The sequence below is a fragment of the Mus musculus genome, chromosome 10 (genome assembly GCF_000001635.26).
Source record: "Mus musculus strain C57BL/6J chromosome 10, GRCm38.p6 C57BL/6J".
NCBI lineage: Eukaryota > Metazoa > Chordata > Mammalia > Rodentia > Muridae > Mus > Mus musculus.
The window spans coordinates 12,531,247-12,549,538 of record NC_000076.6 but is presented as its reverse complement, the minus strand read 5'-3'; the positions used below and the strand labels follow the sequence as shown (position 1 = coordinate 12,549,538).

Genomic DNA, 18,292 nt, shown 5'->3' with positions numbered 1-18,292 from the left:
CTCCCCGTGACTAGAGAAAGATGCTTCCTATGGACAGCCCCACCGTTCTTACCTTTTATGGCTATGCTAAATAGCTATGTAAAACAAAACAAAACAAGACAAAACACCCTGTGAAATGGTAGGATGACTGATCAGTACAAAGGTGTAGTTTGTTCTGAACTTCCCCCTCCAAAGTCATCCCACCTGAAGTGGAAAATAAGTTCGGTGTCATTGGTTGTCAAAATTGGAATATTTTCTTTCATTTTGTCCGTATCAAATTCTCCTTATGCAAACAGACCGGGCGACTTTTTAATAAGATCAAAGAACTTTAAGAACTATTTCCCTCATCATTTTGCCTTTGCAGCCCGTTTTATTTTCTTTGCACTAATAATGGAATTAATGAAGCTTGTTTCCTTTTGTGGCATGTGGTGTGTGGCGCACCCACTCCCCTTTCTTTTCCTGGGTGGGCTCCCAAGGGGACTATGGCTCCTGGGGTCTATTCAGGACTGAGACAATGTAAAGGATACTGTACTGAAGTTTGGGGCAGGGCGGCCTCCAGGAAGTGGGAGGAAGCTTCAGTCCTGCTGGGTGAGGGGTGGCGGGAGAGGGAGGATGCTGATTAAAATAATAAACAGGGGCCTAGGAGAGAGTCCGGGTGCTGTCAGATCAGGTCTGGGAGTCGCGGGAGCTGCTGCAAAGCTCCCTCTGGGCACTGCACACCCTGTCCTGAGGAGGGCATCCTGAGATTTGTTGCAAGACCTTTCCTTCCGGACCGGAGCAAAGCAACTTTTAAAAGTTTTAACTCCGCGGCACTGACAGCGTACCTTAGGCTGTGCTGAAGTGAGCAAGCGGAGTGAAACTAGCTTGGTGGTCACCATAGCAACTGTGCTTCTGCTGTCTGGGAGAATGGAAGCTGGTGGTCTCGTGTCTCGGGTTTTTTGGGGCGTCTTCAGCTAGGAGCACACTCCTGCTTACTGGAACTCTACATAAGCCCTGCTGTTTTAAAATTGGCTCTTGACTCAGACTTTTTTTTTTTTTCCTGTCTTTTCCTTTTTTCTTTTTGAAGGCAGCCTGAATGGAGGAAGTTGGTAATGCTTGGCTTTTTTTCCCTCCCTTCTCTCTTGCAAGTTTCCAGGCTATAGCTTTTTCCCCCTTTCCTTTCTGCTGTGTGTAATTGAGACCAAACTCTAAGCCTGGGCTCTGAAGAGAACAGTGGTGGCCTGCAGGTCTTTAGGGAGGCCGGCAGAAAGAGATCCTGGGCTTCCCAGGGCAAAAAAGGAGACCATGCCAGCCTCGTGGAACACAGCTACAAGAAAACACAGAAGCAGGTCTCTGCCTGCCGAGCTCCGAAGTCCGTGAGGAAACGGACCCAAGGTGGGGTGGCTAAAATGTCCCAGCGCAAGCTGCTGATGCTCATGGGCCACCGCTCAAGGGCAAGGATTGAAAAGGATTTTACGAAGGAGTTGAAAGTATAGCTAGTGAAGATACGGGTTTTAAAAGTTGGACGTTGTTGTCTGAAGGAAGTTTGCCAGGAAGATGTAGGCTTCAAGGGCTCCCGGACGATGATTGGTCTGAACTTCAGCTTACGAGAATTGTTGACAAAATTTGAAAAGGTATGCAGAAAGAAAACTTCACGGACGCACTTCTGTTTTAGTTCTGTTTCTTCTTCTGTTTGTGCTCTCCTCTTTCTTCTTCTTCTTCTTCTTCTTCTTCTTCTTCTTCTTCTTCTTCTTCTTCTTCTTCTTCTTCTTCTTCTTCTTCTTCTTCTTCTTCTTCTTCTTCTCCTCCTCCTCCTCCTCCTCCTCCTCCTCCTCCTCCTTCTTCTCCTTCTCCTCCTCCTCCATTGTTTACTGTAACTTCTAAAGCATTTTCATTTTTAATTTTAATGTAATAGCTTCTTTGAGATTGTGTTTTAGGGAACATAGTTCTTTCCCTTGGTCAGGAAGAGTTCTCATGCTTGTCAGCTTTAACGTTCCACATCAGAAGGAATGGCTTAGAGTCAAGTCAGCTGGTAACTTAATTGCAATTTATTTGGGGGGAGAAAACAAAACAACAGCCAAATCCAGCAACAAACACTGGGTTTGGGTGCCAAAGGCTGACTTCATCAAGCGTGTATTCTGTTTTCCATGCCCCTCAGGTTTGTTTATCTCTCAGGCTGCTGCGGCTGAGCCTGCCCTTGCAGCCCCGGCTGAGGATTCAGCTCTGAGCCCCAGAAGCTGGCCCTTGGTAACGATGGCACATCTGCTGTCTGGCATTTCCTTCAGAATCTCTTGTTTTAAAAGTGGATAAGGTTTAAGGCTTGGATTACTAACTTTGCACTTGGCACCCTCTCTTCCCCCAAGGCTCTTGGCACACCCCAGGGTGGAGCATAGCCTGTAAAAAGGCTACCTCCTCACTTTTTGAATTAAACAAAGCAGAAACCTCCCCGAGCCAGTTAGTGGCTTCCTGAGTGCCAGTCTTGTTCCAGTTTCTGCTACTTAAAGGAGTGGGGAGAGAAAGAAAAGAAAGAGGCAGGGTCCTTTATCCCTATAGGCACAGATGAACTGTTTATCAACTGTTAAATGTGTTCTGGTTTTTCCCACCATTCCTGAAAGTACAAATATAAGCATCTTGAATCATTCAAAGAATAATAGACTTTTTCTTAGGAATTGCAACTGCCAGAGGAAAAGATGTAAAAAGTGATACCCTTTAAAAAGGTGGTAGGCTTTTCCTGAACAATTGCAGCCATCCTGGCTTCCCAGTGATGGAAGCAGCCTATCAGAAGTATGTATAACAACAGCAAAAAGTTAGTCCCTCCTCATAGAGTGCTTCCTATCTCACATCCCAACTTGAGTAGTGGAGAATTTGCTTGTAACATGGGACAGACCTGTTGCTTTCATAGTTGGTAAGGGTCTGAATTCTGGAGAGCAAGAGCCAGTTCACAGTTGGCTTGCTCACTTACAAAGGGCATGACAAAGAAAGAATATCGCTCTTGTGGCAGCTGCGAACAGCAGGTGACAAACTTTATGGCCGTAAAGAGGTCTGTTAGCTTGTTTTCTGCAGATTTGTCTCATTCACATAAAAAGGTATAGAGCATATGTGACAGGAATAATAATTCATGCTTGTCATCCTCACCCCCCTCCAATAATCATGGTGCAATAGCTGGACTTTTGAATTCTAATTGCTGCTATTTGTCTTCAGGCTTAGGTCAGATAGCTGAGGTGAGCAACCTAGTTTCTTAGGCCTCTGGGCCATCTTGTGGGTAGAGTCAGATGTTCTGACATTGGTATGCTTTCTCCTTTAATTCCCAGGCCTTGGTATCTGAACATGACTTAATCTTGTTTTTACTTTAGGAGTTGACTTGACAGCAAAAGAAAGGCTTATATATGTAAAAGGCTTGATTTGAAAATTTTCTCCAAGGATAGATTTCCAAGAGACCACCCTGCTTCCATTGAATATGAACTTTATGTATGCTCATTCTTGTGGTGGGCATGTTTTCAAAGCCTGGATGAAGGTAACACTTATATGTGTTTCACTGGTAGGAAGCCATCACCCACCAGTGTGTATTTTTCCAACTCGCACCTTAAAAAAAATCCCTTTGTATATTCTAACAAAGCTGTCTCATATATTCAGTTTATGCTCCATTAAGTCATTGCCAGGAAAACCGGAATTCTGGAAAGGTTTCACTACTTCACACCTCTCAAATTCAGCTACTTCCCTTTCTCTAACCCAGAAAGCAACGCTGCCATTTCTGGGGACATTTGAACTATTTGTAATTGGAAAGCCACGTGGGGTGCTGACTGCCACTTGCAACAGTACACTCAACTCCCTTTTCCCGTGGCATGCAGAAGCTACCATGTTCATTTGTGGTCTTGCTTTATTCCAAAGACTGTAGAAGCTGACCTGCTATGTGCAGTGGTAGACTCCCTTTATTCCATGGAATACAGGAGCTGACCTACTATGTGCACTAGGGGACTCCCTTTACTTTCAGTTCTCTTAGTTTTTCTTCCTCCTTCTCCTCCTCCCCTCCTCCTCCTCCTTGCCTCAGACATGCCACCATTTTCATAACAGCAGTTTAATTGTTCAATCAGATGGTAAGTTATCACAACCAAATGTCAATTTTGCTTTATTTTTAAAGCCATTTCTGGCTTGAAGAAAACTAAGAGTCCATCTTGGGATAGTAGATGCAGATTTGATATGTTTGGTAATTGAGGTCCGTGCTTGGCAGGTTACCCAGTGCTGACTGATACTGAGAGATTGACTTGTTAGATATCTAAGATCATTGGATGGGGTGAAAGCAAACCTTCTGCCCGCCTTTAAGGCACCAGACTGTGGAGATGAAGAGAAAGCCACATTATTTTAAGGAAACTAGTGAAAACTTTGCTCTTTTCACACATATCTGAACATCTATCATATGAATGAATATCTACTCCTGGGCAGATTGCAACTAGGACTCGTGTCTCTTCAAACCACCATGTTATGAGTCCTTGGGGGTCCAAGAGGCAGGAAGCTTTCAGAGATGCTCATCCAAGCTCAGGGAACCATTCCCTCCTAAGAGGAGGACCTTCTTACTAGAGGATAAGGACCTCACCGTGTGATGGATCCGCCAATAAGGAGGTCTCTCAGTATCCTTAAGCCACATGCAGCTATGCCCATGAACCTGAGAGTGACTTCTCAGCAAGCTCAAGTTTGTAGACAAAGAGATGACTCACCAGGGAACCCCTGTCAAAGCCTCTGGCTTAGTTTCATGGTTCCACTCATTTTAATTCACCAGCGTTTTTCTTGAGCAAACTTTCCTAACGAAAGCATAACAGCGTTAGTGCTGTACTGTCTTAGCAGAGCCTCTTGTATTGTGTACTGGTTTTGTGTCTGTTGCTTAGTCCTACAGAGACTTGAGTAATGGGCAGCTCTAGCTCAGTGACATTTTAAATGACTGTCGCTTTTATTAATTTTTTTATAGCCCTGCTACTAGATGATTAATGATAATGGTCATCCCAAGGGGTTCTGTTTTTGTTTTTAATCGACAGATGATAATCATACATCTTTATGGGGTAACATGTGACAATGTTGTTACATTTATATATTATGTCATGATTAACTCAGGCTCTTTAAGCCATCCATCATCTGAAACATTTATCATTCCATTGCTCTTTAGACATACAAAATCTCCTATCACAGTTTGAAACATATGATAGAATATGGTCGGTTGTGTTCTCCTTTGAGGGATCCTTACCATGTATCTGGATGGCAGTGTTCACTTGGTGAGTCTTTAAAGAAAGAGACTCTTCATAGTGACAATATAGTCACTGACTATGTAATGCATCTCTATGGCATTTACCCCCTTTATCAAGCATGAGTCTGATATTTTAAAAGCTAGAAGAGAAGTGAGCCATGGTTCATAGGTGATGGTCTATCATGTTGGAGAAAATATGGCTGCCATGGTGGTTTTGTTCCCACTGGTGGCAATTAGGATGGTTTGCTCATAGATGTGCAGGTACAACAGGAGAAAAACTGGATTGGAGAGAAGTGGGGCCAGGGTATAATATTCAAGCCTGCCTGCCACTTGGCAACCACATCCTCCAGCTAGACCCTCTCTCCTACAGTCTTCATAACATTTCAAAAACAACTCCAGTAAATTTTAAATACATAAGTCTATGGGGGACGTTTCACATTAAAACTGTTATAACCTCTGAGCTATACCTCCAACCCTCCAATTAAATATTTAATTCAAATTAAATATTTAATTTAAATGTGGGTAGATCCTGGAAGAGACAGTAAATTCCTTCATTTACTGTTTAGGGAATATTTCTGAAGTACCAGTTATCAAGGTTGAATGTAGGGATGGGAGACAACCACGTGGGGCCCACTCTTTCCTTCATTGGGCTATTGTAGTGGTAGGATATAGACCTTAAGCGAGAAGATTTACATGATAAGTGTGCAGTTTATCCTATTGTCTTAGTTGGGTGGGTTTTTGTTGTTGTTGTTTTTTGCTTGTTTTATGCGAGGAGACACATGCCATAACCAAGGCAAATTTTATAAAGGAAAACATTTCATTGGTGCTGGCTTACTGTTGGAGGTTTAGTCCATTATCATCATGCCTGGGGAAGCACGGTGTCATATAGGCAGACATGGTGCTGGAGAAGAAGCTGAGAATTCTACATCCTCAACTCACAGGCAGCAGACTTGAACATCTGAGAGCTCAAAGCTCATACCCTAGTGATGAACCTCTACCAACCAAACCACAGCTACTCTAACAAGGCCACACCTCCTAATAGTGACCCTCCTGATGTGCCTCTAGGAACCACTTTCTTTCAAACAGGCTTATTTTGTCCAGTTTCTTTTAGCTTAACTGAGTTTTGTTTTAATTCAGCTTACTTTTGAGATGGGGTATTCTAGAGTTGGTCATTGTGTTGATCAGTTTGTAATCAAGTTCTTGGTGATCCTCCTGCCTCAACCTCCCAAGTGCTGGGCAGTTGCAGGAATGAGCCCTCACACTCAGCCAATAGCAAGTATAGTAACAGTAGAAACTGGTTTTATAAAGTCTCCTCTGGAGAAATTGCATTATATCTGTGATTTCAAAACCTAGTTTAAGCTTAAGGAGAAACTGAGGTTGTGTTCCGGTTTGCGAGCTCCTGCGCAGCATGGGTGGATTTGGGTGGAGGGAGAAACTCACTAGGATCTTCATTGACAGAGCACAGCAGCAACACTGATTGGGATTTGAAGAGAAGCTTACCCCAGGATTGTAGCTTTGAATGTTTGATTAGTGTGAAGGACAACAGTCCATTGGTGTGAGGTCAGACTTAAGTTTGATCACAATGCTGGATAGAGGAGTTGAGTTAAAACATTATATTGGCCACTTGAAAGGTTAAGGGAGTGTTCCTAGAAACTTGTGATGCAGATAGTCTGTGCTTATGTAGTGTGTGCTTTGAAAGGAAAGTCACTGTAGTGTGATTTAGTGTGGCTTAAAACTATATGGTTTAGACGTTCAGAGTTAAAAGCTTGAAATAATTTTTTTTTTTTTTTTTTGGTGGTAGAAGATAGTTCTGTTTACAGCAGTGTTTACATGTTGGCATTTAAAAAGCAGTTTATAGTTTATTGGAAACTGGCTTGTTGAAATCACCTTGAAATTGTAGTAAATGGTGATCTTAAACTTAGTAAATTGTAAATTAGTAAATAGACTTGTCATAGGTTTTGTCTCTTTGATATAAGTGTAGACAGATGTTCCTGCGACTCTCAGTTGAGGAGTTTCCTCCATCAGATTGTCCTGTGAGCTTATCTGTGGGATATCATCTTTCTTAATTGCTTATTGATGTAGGAGGGCACAGCCCACTGTGGGCAGCACCATCCTTATGCTGAATAAGAAAGTTAGCCAAGCAAACCAGGAGGAACAAGGCAGTAAGCAGCATTTCTCAGTGGTCTCTGCTTCAGTTCCTACCTCCAGGATTCTGTCCTGACCTCCCTAGTGATAGACTGTGACCTAGGAGTTGTAACATGAAATAAATCCTTTCCTGCCCCACTTGGTTTTACTCAGTGTGGTATCAAAGCAACACAAAGCAAACCAAGACAAAAGTTTTTCTACTCCATTATCTTACATATATTTACATCACAAACAGTGGGAGAAGAGCATTAATTGCTCTGATTTCTTAATTTGTAAAAGTAACCGTCAATACTATCAGCTTTACAGTCAGAATGGCATTCTAATGTTGATCAAAATAGGACTCACAGCTTGACTCAAAATTTCAAGACAAGTTATTGGAAGGAAATACAGTATTTAGCACAATTAATAGGGTAACTGAAATCAATAAATAATTGAGTAACTTCTTACAAGTTTCAAATGCTGAAAACATACTTTTGACTTGACATTTGATTATATTAACTATTTATTTTTATTTGGAAAAATATCTGGATTTTTTTCAAGTTATGAAACTCCTCTTTAAAATACAAAGCTCCTTGAGCATCTCTTTCAGTCCATCTTCCCTATCTCCTGGATCCAACATGGCTTTTTAAAGGCACACCGGATTTATTTTTCATCCCACGGGTTACTGTGTTCATTTAGCCTAAGTTTGGGACAGGCTAATGGAATAATTGCTCATTTCCCCTCTCCACCTTCAGGACAGGGGTCAACACTCCTCCAGAGGAAACATTGCTATAGCCATATAGGGTTAGAGAAATAAGCCACGCAAAAAATAAAGTTGAGTCAATTAGTCTCAAAGAGAATGCATGGAATCTAGCAGGGATTTAGCTGTTGAAGTTGGCTTGATGGTATTATGCCCTATTAGAATGTTCATACAGTTCTGTTTGGGTAAATCTAAAGAAACATTTTTACCTTCCAAGTTACATTAGTAGTGTTAGTAAGACATAGGGAACAGAGTATATCAGGGCACAGTGGCCTATATCTGTAAATCTAACACTTGAAATAGTCCATGGGAGGATCAGGCTAGGATACATAGTGAAATACTCACTCAAAAGCAAAAACATAACAACAACACAAACAAATTGTGTGTGTATTTGTATTTCTGTGATATCTTTATTTATATCTTCATTAAAAGAATGACCAAATGAGGCAGATCTGCTATTAAGATATCAAATATAAAGTAAGTACAATACAGAATTAATGTATTCCTTTCTTTGTGCCATTTATTGGACCTACATAGTGAGAGCTATTCACAGAAACACTACTGCTAATCAGCAAATCAGCAAATCTTACTTAGCTCTGGAAGCCCTGTTTTGGAGAGCTGTGATGGGGTTTGCATCTCATGCTACTGATGGTGTTTCAGTAAGAGGAAAAGTAGTGGCCTTCTTTTCCAGCCCTTCTTCTTTCTTAACCCTCCCCATTGTGCTTACACCCCCTACATGCATCCTTAGGACATTTACCAGCCTTGTTTTCAAGGTATTAGTTCAACTACTTGCTCCAGTGTGCACATGACTGGTTTATGTTAAGAGCTTGGAAGAGAATTGCTTTGTGCTTCTAGATGGATTACAGTCCCTTGCTAATTATCAGTAACTGTTTAGTGCTATTTAACCTTCTGCAGGGCTTGCTGGGTGACAGAGGTAAGCATTAATAGAACTACATCTTCCTGGATGGCCAACAAAAGGAACACTTCCTTTATGGAACTTTGATTTATTTTAGCATTTAGTGCTGCTTGAGGGTCTTGCCCTCAAAGCCCTCCGTGCTGGCATCTTGATTTTAAAAGCTTCGCATCATTGCACAGCTATCTATCAAGGAGCATGATTCATTAACTTCATTTAATTCTGAGTTTCCAGTGAGAGCGTTGATAGGACTTTACAGCACCGGCTTCTAAATGATTTCACGTTTTTCATATCCAAACTTTTAAGTGAGGAAATTGAACTTAAACATTTACCCCATTGCTGTTCAATCCATCACCTGCTTCCTTTGTCACTACTGTGGCTTACTTGTCAACCAGTCAAGATGTATGAGTATTTGTTTATGACATTGGTCTTTTATGTTAGACTTATTTTGTATAACAGAAGCTGTGAAAGATGCAGAAGAAACATAATACAATTTTCTTTTTTTTTTTTTTAATTTTATTTTTTTGTTTGTGTGTTTGTTTTCAATTCTGGGTGATTTTGGAAGAATATGTCACCAAAAGGCAAATAAAACAAAATAATGTGTGGTGATCTCTTTTTCTTTGTTCATGTTCTGATTGTTGGCGTTTCTTCCTAACTGTTGATGTTGCTCTCATATGGAAGGGTTTCTCACATCTTGCAGGCTTTATTCCAACTGGGACATCACTGCAGTTCTCTCTCAGTGCCTTCAGGGCCAAACATCTTTACTGTCTTTGCTGAATTGGGAAACATATCACCTGCCATGATTGTGAGGAGAAATTTGCTTCACATCTGCAGTGTCCAAACGTATGAAGTTAGGCAGTGCTCTTGTGGACCATAGCATTTCTATATCCTGTTGTACATCCGTCTTTCTGGTCTCGTGGATCTGAAGGGTAGCAGGAACCAGGTCTAATGTGAGAATAACTTTAAAAGTCCCACACTCTTTACATATTCTTAAAATTTCAATCTCTTTATAATATCCATCTCTTTTAAATCCAAAGTCTTTTTACAATTAAAAGTCTCTTAACTGTGGGCTCCACTAAAATAGTTTCTTCCTTCAAGAGGGAAAATATCAGGGCACAGTCACAATCAAAAGCAAAAATCAATCTCCAACCATCCAATGTCTGGGATCCAACTCACGATCTTCTGGGCTCCTCCAAGGGCTTGGGTCACTTTTCCAGCCATGCCCTTTGTAGCACAGGCGTCGTCCTCTAGGTGCCTGTACTCCACTGCTGCTGCTGCTCTTGGTGGTCATCTCATGGTACTGGCATCTCCAAAACACTGCATGACCCCTTTAGTCCTGGGCTTGAGGTTGTGTTGTGAATTTTTGGCCCATTGTTCTTAAGAATCTGTGCAGAGAATATAAGGCCAAGTTCCCTTGGCAATGGAAAGCAAAGAGAGGCCTTGTTGATTCTATCATTGAGTCTCTTGAGAAATATGGTAATGATATAGATCAACAGCACTGCAAAAGTAGTCTTCTAAGTTTCATATACAAATCTATACGTATGTAGGTTATACTCAATGATGCTTCAGATTTTGATTCAAGTAGCTATATTTTGTGGTTATACCTGCACCCTTTAAAGCTGGGGTCCCAAAAAGGAAACTCAGGCTGCATCCTGTTCTTTGAATAGATACTATAACATGTTTTTAGGATAGATACTGTAACAAGTTCTTAGGATAGATACTGTAACAAGTTCTTAGGATAGATACTGTAACAAGTTCTTAGGATAGATACTATAACATGTTTTTAGGATAGATACTGTAACAAGTTCTTAGGATAGATAATGTAACAAGTTTGTTTTTCCGTACATTCTGCAAGTAATTTCAGTATTAACTTTCACATTCCTATTTAATAGAAGAAAAATTATTTTTCCTTTATTATTTCTTAGTGAAGCTAAACATATGTGAATATTCTTCAAAGGTTTTAGAATAAATTGTATGAGATTAAAATGACAGGCAGAGGGAGAGTAAGTAGTGACTTACAATAGTAATAAAAATTTAAAAAATGCCCACTCCCTCTAAAATACTAACATCAAACAGGATGGTGCATGAATGTAGAATGTTATAAATTCTGCTTTTAGGACACTGGGAATTGATGTATTAGAGATTTAAAGACTATTATTTTCAATGATGGAACTGTGGGAATACTTGGTTTTGTTTTACATTACTGATGGTAAAATAAAGTCTTTTGATTAAAAACAGTTCTTCTGCACATCCAAAAGTAACTGTTCATGTAAAGATCCTGCAACGTGCCCCAAGTGACCTTTAGCATTTGCATCATCTCTTTGCTTTTCTATTTAGGACATCCAGGCAGAAATTGATGCCCACAATGACATATTTAAAAGCATCGATGGAAACCGGCAGAAGATGGTGAAAGCTCTGGGGAATTCTGAGGAAGCAACAATGCTTCAGCATCGACTGGATGACATGAACCAAAGATGGAATGATTTGAAGGCAAAATCTGCTAGCATCAGGTCAGACCACTCGAGATTTAAAAAAAAAAGTGTGTGTGAATGTGTGTGTGTGTGCGCGCTTATGTAGATTTGGGTCTATCAGAAAGAGAAAGGATTAGTACAACTCTATCAGAATTTGTTTAAGATTGAAATCCAAAGTCTGTTTTCTTTCCAGTTGGTACTGAAGATATACTTAACAGTAGAGGACTTAACTGTGGATTAGGTCTTGGGTTCAATCCTCAGCACTACCAAAAGAATAAATATGTAGTTAGAAGTTTTTGCCTCGTTTATATACCCAGTGTGCTCTACTATTTGTTCCAGGATATTCATAGTCATGTTTTAAACCATACAACAATACGGATAATAATGTCACTGACACTTGCTAATTGATAAGTGTTTATCATTATATTGTATGTTTTATACTGTGTTAGGATCATTAGAGCCCTATTGATCTGTCTATCTATCTATCTATCTATCTATCTATCTATCTATCTATCTATCTATCTACCTACCTACCATCCATCCATCTATTAATTTATTTGAGACAAGGTAGTAGTACTGGGTGGCTTAGAAATCACTACATGACCGGACTGACTTTAAACTCAGAGTTATCTGCTCACCTTTGCCACTCAAGTGCAGGAAATAAAGACATTCATTTTTCACAGAGCAGGCGTGCTATAGCCCAGGTTGACCTTGAGTTTATTGTGTAGGCAAGGTTGGCCTTTAATGCTTTGTTAGAAACAAAAACAAAAACAAAAACAAAACCCTTCATTTAAATTATGTACATGTATATAACTTTTGTAAATGTATGTACACCATGTGTGTAGCAGCCCATGGAAGTGGAAGAGGACATCGAATCCCCTAGAACTGGAGAGCTGCCATGTAGATATTGGGAACCAGCCTGGCTCCTCTGCAAGAGCACTAGGTGCTCCTAACTTGTGAACTATCTTTCTCAGGCCCTGGCCTTTGACTTTTTCATTCTTCATCCAGAGTGTGCTGACATTACATACAAGTCCCATCCTGCCCATTTAGAACAATTACTTTACTTAGTAGTCTTGCACTGTGTACTAACTTATCCATCACTTTATGTACAGTAGTTGTTTCACACAACTACTTAATTTATACTATAGAGATCTGATGGCTTCTCAGAACGTGCCTCTGTTGTTAAGTGGCACATGATAGTTCTTGAAAAAAAATCCCTGTAAAGTAGAAGGTCAGGATTTCCATATGAGAAGTTTAATGAATATAAAGATTAAGATAATAAGATAATAGCCAGAATTTGAATGTAGATTTCTTTAAATCTTGGTATTGAATCTATTTTGCCCCATCAAGTGTTTATGTCCACTTTGAAAATATATTTATTTATTGAGATTAATTGCCTCTTATAAACACTAAAATGTAGAAGTGATGATTCAGTTCTGCTTTGGATGAAAGTAAAATTCAGTTAAGTACGGACAATAGGATCAGGGCTCTGACAAGGAAACAGCATTAACGAATTACCCAGAGTAACAGACTGGTACCATTATTGGACTTCAAGCACATTTTAAGTTCATACTCAGTAGCTGATAGACAGTTTCTAATTGGCAGCAAGTTAAAGGGATACTTACAGAAGACCATAGTAGCAAGAATGATAATTCCAAAGAGGAATGTTGGTTAAAGCCTTAGATTTGGTTGTATCATGTGTTGAATATGCATAACCTTAAAACCAAATGGTACCGACTTTGATTTTTGCACTTTGCTATGTATTTTCTGAAGTTGGACACATTACTTTACCCCTGTGAACTTTGCCAAGGTGTACTATCTGTATCCAACACACTTGATTGTCAGGAAGACCAACTAGAATGATTTGATTTTTTCTCAGGCTCTGTAGACCCTGGTTAAAGTAGACTCTAGGCTATTACTCATACACAAGGTTGGGTGAGTGGATCGGATTCAGCAGGTGTTGGGAATCCATAGAGCGGCTGCCAGAGAATGGAAATCATCCACTATTTTTTGTCCTGTATGATTTTCTTATTAATAAAGAAAAGTACCATGTGCTCTACTGGGTCTCATAAATTAAAACTTACAACCCCTCTATTTCTTAGGAAGAGTGAATTGTGGCGCTATGCACTCTTCTCCCTATAGCTCCAGTTGGAAATTATCTCTGCATCAGCCACCTCTCCTGTTCATTTGTGCTAGAGATGGAAGCCCAAGCTTTGCTTATGCTGTGTAGATACTATCTATGTTTATGTCCATATGGACTCACTTGTGTTTTCTATGATTAGATATGTGTAACTAAAGAGGAAAGAACTTTTCATATTTTAATCTTCAAATATGTAAAAAGATGAAATCACGTATCCTTTATGAATTTGTATGAGATAGTGGTTTATCTTTCTCAGTAGTGGGCTCTTCACATAGGAAGTTCAGCTTAGAAAGAAGGGGAACAAAGCAGCTTTGGAGAGCATTGCGCTTTGCAGAGACACTATGTCCAAACACTGGTGTTGTCATGCAGCAGTCAGTGGGCAGGTTATTGACCCATGTGTGTGCTTCAGTTTCCTTGTATGTGAAGCAAGAGTAATTTCCTTAGTGGGGCTTCCATGCATGTTTTAGTTAGCCCACATACAATACATGCAAGAAGTGGGTCATGTTTATTACTGCTATCAGCCACTACTTGTGTGGTAAATTCCTCTCCTCCCCAGCCCCTCCCATATCTTAGTCATGAGTGTAGGAACTGTTTGAGGGACTCACCAGTAAGCAGTGCCCTCTTTCCTGGCTGGATTCTGAACAAATGTGAAAGAAAAGTGGGTTTAGCCGGCTTCCTCACAAAATCTAATGCCATGGGAATGACGGACAGAAGCCAGGTGAAAGGAGGAACTGGCTTAGAGCTTAGGTTGCTAACTCAAACCTAGACTGATGCAGAATTCCCAGTAGTCACTACTCAAAGGTGGCTTCCCAAGTGAGACACCCTACATGCAAGGTCTATTATTTTACAGCAAAATTCTTCCCTGGGCCAGTCTCTTTCTGGCTCCGCCTCCTTCATTATACACGCAAATGATGTGGGTGGAGTTGCTGTTCAGATCACTCCTCCCTTTCTTCTCTGGCTTTAGGAGTCCAGCCTGGTACTCACATTGCCTTTAGGAGTCCAGCCTGGTTCTCACATTGCCTTCTGTTGGTATCCGATTATCACTCTTCCCTGTAATTAATTGAAAATTGACTTTTCTCTTAATTGCCAAACTTTACTTGAAATGTTCTTTAATAGAGGTTAATTTCCTCCATTTTCCTTGCCTAGAAGCCAGTGGGAATACTCTGAATATTAAGCCTCCTGTGGACACCACGCATTAGGATATCAGTCATAAACTGGCCGTGGAAGGCAGTTTGCCTGCAGAAGTAGCCCTGTCACATAGGGATAGGTGGCCAATTGGCAGCCTCTTGTGGCTCCTCCTGCCTTGATTCCCATCTCTTCACATCTCCCCCCCCCCTTTTTTTTTTTAAAACAATGCATCTATATTTCTGCCCCTTTATCATCTTACTCCTAATCTATAGGGGCATATGGTTCCTTTCTCTTTGAAGTACACACACTACTTCCTTTTATCTTCCGCCCTCAGCTCTCAGCCTTGGTGGAAACATTCACACTGGTAACTTTTTCTTCCCCGACACAGACTTTCTCTGTGTAGTCATGACTGTTCTGGAACTTGCTCTCTATACCAGGCTGGCCTTGAACTCAGAGAGTTGCCTGTATCTGCCTCTCTAGAGCTGCGATTAAAGGTATATACTATCACCCAGCAATAACATTTTTGTATTTTAATCTTCAAGTCTCTCTTTGCACTGTCTGTGAACGTTCTCAGCTCATTTCTATTCTTAAGTCCCATAGACCTGCTCATCCTGGGCTTCCATTGATTTCATCTTCATCTTGGCCTCCTTGAGATCACCCAGTCCCCAGGGGACCATGGGCAGGGTGATCTCCAGAGGGATTCAGGTGCATTCCACTGGACACGTGAATTCCTCAGAGATGGGCCTTGGTTAAACCAAATCAAACTTAGGCATTATTAATGAAACCCTCTCATATGAAAGTGATGGACCTTCTCCAGCTAGGGCCCCTTTCCTCCTTAGCTGGAGCCATCTGTGTACTATTCTATAACTGTGTTATTTACTTCATACAATTTATTTATAATGAAGCTACATTACTCTAGCCACCTGCACTATATTTAAAAATGTAGATCCTCCAACATTTTCTTTTTATTCATTGATTTAACATTTTTCACACAATTTTGATCATATTCCGTCCTCTCCCTCAGGTCCTCTCAGGCCACCCCAGCCTTGTTCCAGCCTTTTCCATGATGGACTGCTTCATTTCTGTCTTAGTTTGGTTTTCCAGTGCTGTAATAAAAGCAATTTGGGGAGGGAAGGCTTTATCTCCCTCACACTTCAACGTCACAGTCTTTCAGGGTAGGAACTGAGCAGAGACTGCTAGGGAGCCTTGCTCTCTGGCCTCTTCCGTGGCTTGTGCAGCTTTCCTATACAACTCTGGACCACAAGGGTGACCTCACCCACCGTGAGCTGGGCCTTTCTACATCAGTCATTAATCAAGACAGTACTCCACAGATTTGCCTACAGGCCAGTGTGATAGAGGCATTTTCTCAACCCCTTCCATCCAGCTTGGAGCTCTTCATAACACATTCTAGTCAGAGCCATGCCCTTGTATTGTCCCCCAAACCCCAGTTGAGCTTTCTCTTCTACTTCTATTCACATTGATATATCCTGGTCACCACCTTCTCTCTATCCCCTACTATTAATCTTGGATTAATTGCCCCCTCCTTCCCTCCCTCCTTCCTTCCCTTTCTGTGTATGTGTGTGCTCATGACCATGTGTCTCTTAAGATGCTTCTGCATGTAGACACACAAACATGGAGAGATTAAAGATGTGTATTTTCCTTTCCACTTTTAAAAACAATTTTTGTTTTTGTTGTTGTTGTTGTTAATTTTGAGGCAGGTTCTCTCATTGAACCTGGAGCCAGGAAGCCCCAGGGATTTTTCCTGTTTCCACATCTCCAGGGTTACAAGTGCCACCTTTTATGTGGAAGCTGGGAATCTGAACATAGAGGCTCATGCTTGTATCCCAAGCATTTTACCAACTGAACCATCTCCCCAGATGTGTGGTGCTTTAGGAAGGGGGGTGGCAGGCAGAAGCTAAGGTTTCTTTGATATAATTTGATACTGCCTACTATTGCTGTTATAATTCTGAATATTTTTCTATTTTATTCACTGCCATGTCTATCTTCAAAGGCCTTGTTTTCTCTTCAGTTTCCAAGCCTTTCTTTCTCTGGATGACTTAATCATTTTCTGAGGATGAGGCCATTTGATTGATAACACCCTGCCCCTTCAATTCCATAATATTTGTGGATTGTGTATTTCAAATAGTGTTTAGTTCATACTACCACCATGGGGAAATGTTTCTTTTAATTTGTTTTTAGGAAGTGGATGTATGCTCTTTATTGTTTTGTTTTGATAATCTACTCTTAAATATTTATGGACATCACCTACTTTAACCATGCTGTGGTCATTGGAACAGCTACCTGAACTATTACTTTAAAGATTTTTGGATGACCATGATTGAGCCCTTTAAATATTAAAATTCAGTGTGCTAAATATGCTGTATCATCTTAAATACAATCCATAACATTATAATATATACTTGTATATATTATATAATGTTGCATAGCATTATATATAATTATATATAACATTGATTTTATACACACACACACACACACACACACACACACACACACACACACACACATACACACGCCAGTACACAATGGAGTATCAGGTCAGTATATAACAAATTAGCTGAAGACTTAAGATTTCATTTATAAAAGAGGCTCTTAGGAGTGCTGGCAGTACTTTATGATCACTTTTAAAACTGATTGGAATTATACTAATAAATTCAAGACTGAATGCCATGGCTTACATTTTTAAATTAAATTTATTTAATGTAAGATTATGTTAATTAAATATCCACTTATCGGCTTAATGATGTTTAATATAGATCCATCCTAACACTGGGTTTCAAAGGCTGGGCAAGTTGTCAAATGTGACAGAAACAGAGTTTAAAGATAAAAATCTATCTTGCATTTCTTTTATAAGTCTTTTTAACATTTGGGTCATTGTTCTCCAAGCCCTTATGGGCGATGGCTATTCACTGTCATCCTTGGTGTTGTCACATTTTACAGCACCATTCTTAACCTTAAGGGCTTGTTTTTGCTAACTACATTACAAAGCTAAAGTCTCCTTCTCCTAAATGTAACAAAACAAGATTCTATTCTCCTCTTAGAACGTTCTCCAGCAGGGCTCTCTGTGGTGGCAGGAAGGAGCCCTGTCAATCTGGTTACACCATGCCCGGTTAGCTACAAGTGGCATTTTGAACTCTTAAATTATGGCTAGTGTGACTGAGGAGCTGAGTTTAAGTCCTAGTTATCTGAAGATGTGTGTTTCCATAGCTGCACATCACAGGTGTCCGCCATATCCAGTCATAGCTCTGGGGTGCTCTTTAGTGGCTGAATTTTAAGGACTGTCTGTTTTATTTGGTTGGCCTTCCATGCTCATTTTGGGAGCAGGAATAATCTCTTTTGAATGTTGTCACCTTACATGTACATTCTTAGTTACATTTGTTGTTGGTTTTTTTTTTTCATTGTTACACAATTTAAATTAAGTGAGTTTCACAATATCTGAAAAGAGATCACACTTGTACTTGAATGACAGATTTCATCTGTGTAGTTTTCTCTGCTCTGGGAGGTAGCATGTCTCTGTCTTTGTTGTCTTTTCACTGAGATCCTT

At 40.3% G+C, this 18,292-nt stretch overlaps 1 protein-coding gene across 17 annotated transcripts in view; it reads left to right on the top strand.

Moving 5' to 3' along the window:
* Window positions 1-18,292, top strand: part of Utrn (utrophin) — a 487,702-nt gene that overhangs the window by 320,350 nt on the left and 149,060 nt on the right. For 15 of the 17 annotated variants that reach the window (XM_006512710.4, XM_011243167.3, XM_030245066.1 and 12 more), the window contains one exon: window positions 11,326-11,498. In XM_006512710.4, the coding sequence (XP_006512773.1) occupies window positions 11,326-11,498 (173 nt within the window). Of the gene's footprint in view, window positions 1-601; window positions 1,593-11,325; window positions 11,499-18,292 lie in introns of those variants that run through there. The other 2 variants (XM_017313925.2, XM_006512717.4) reach the window with 2 other exon arrangements.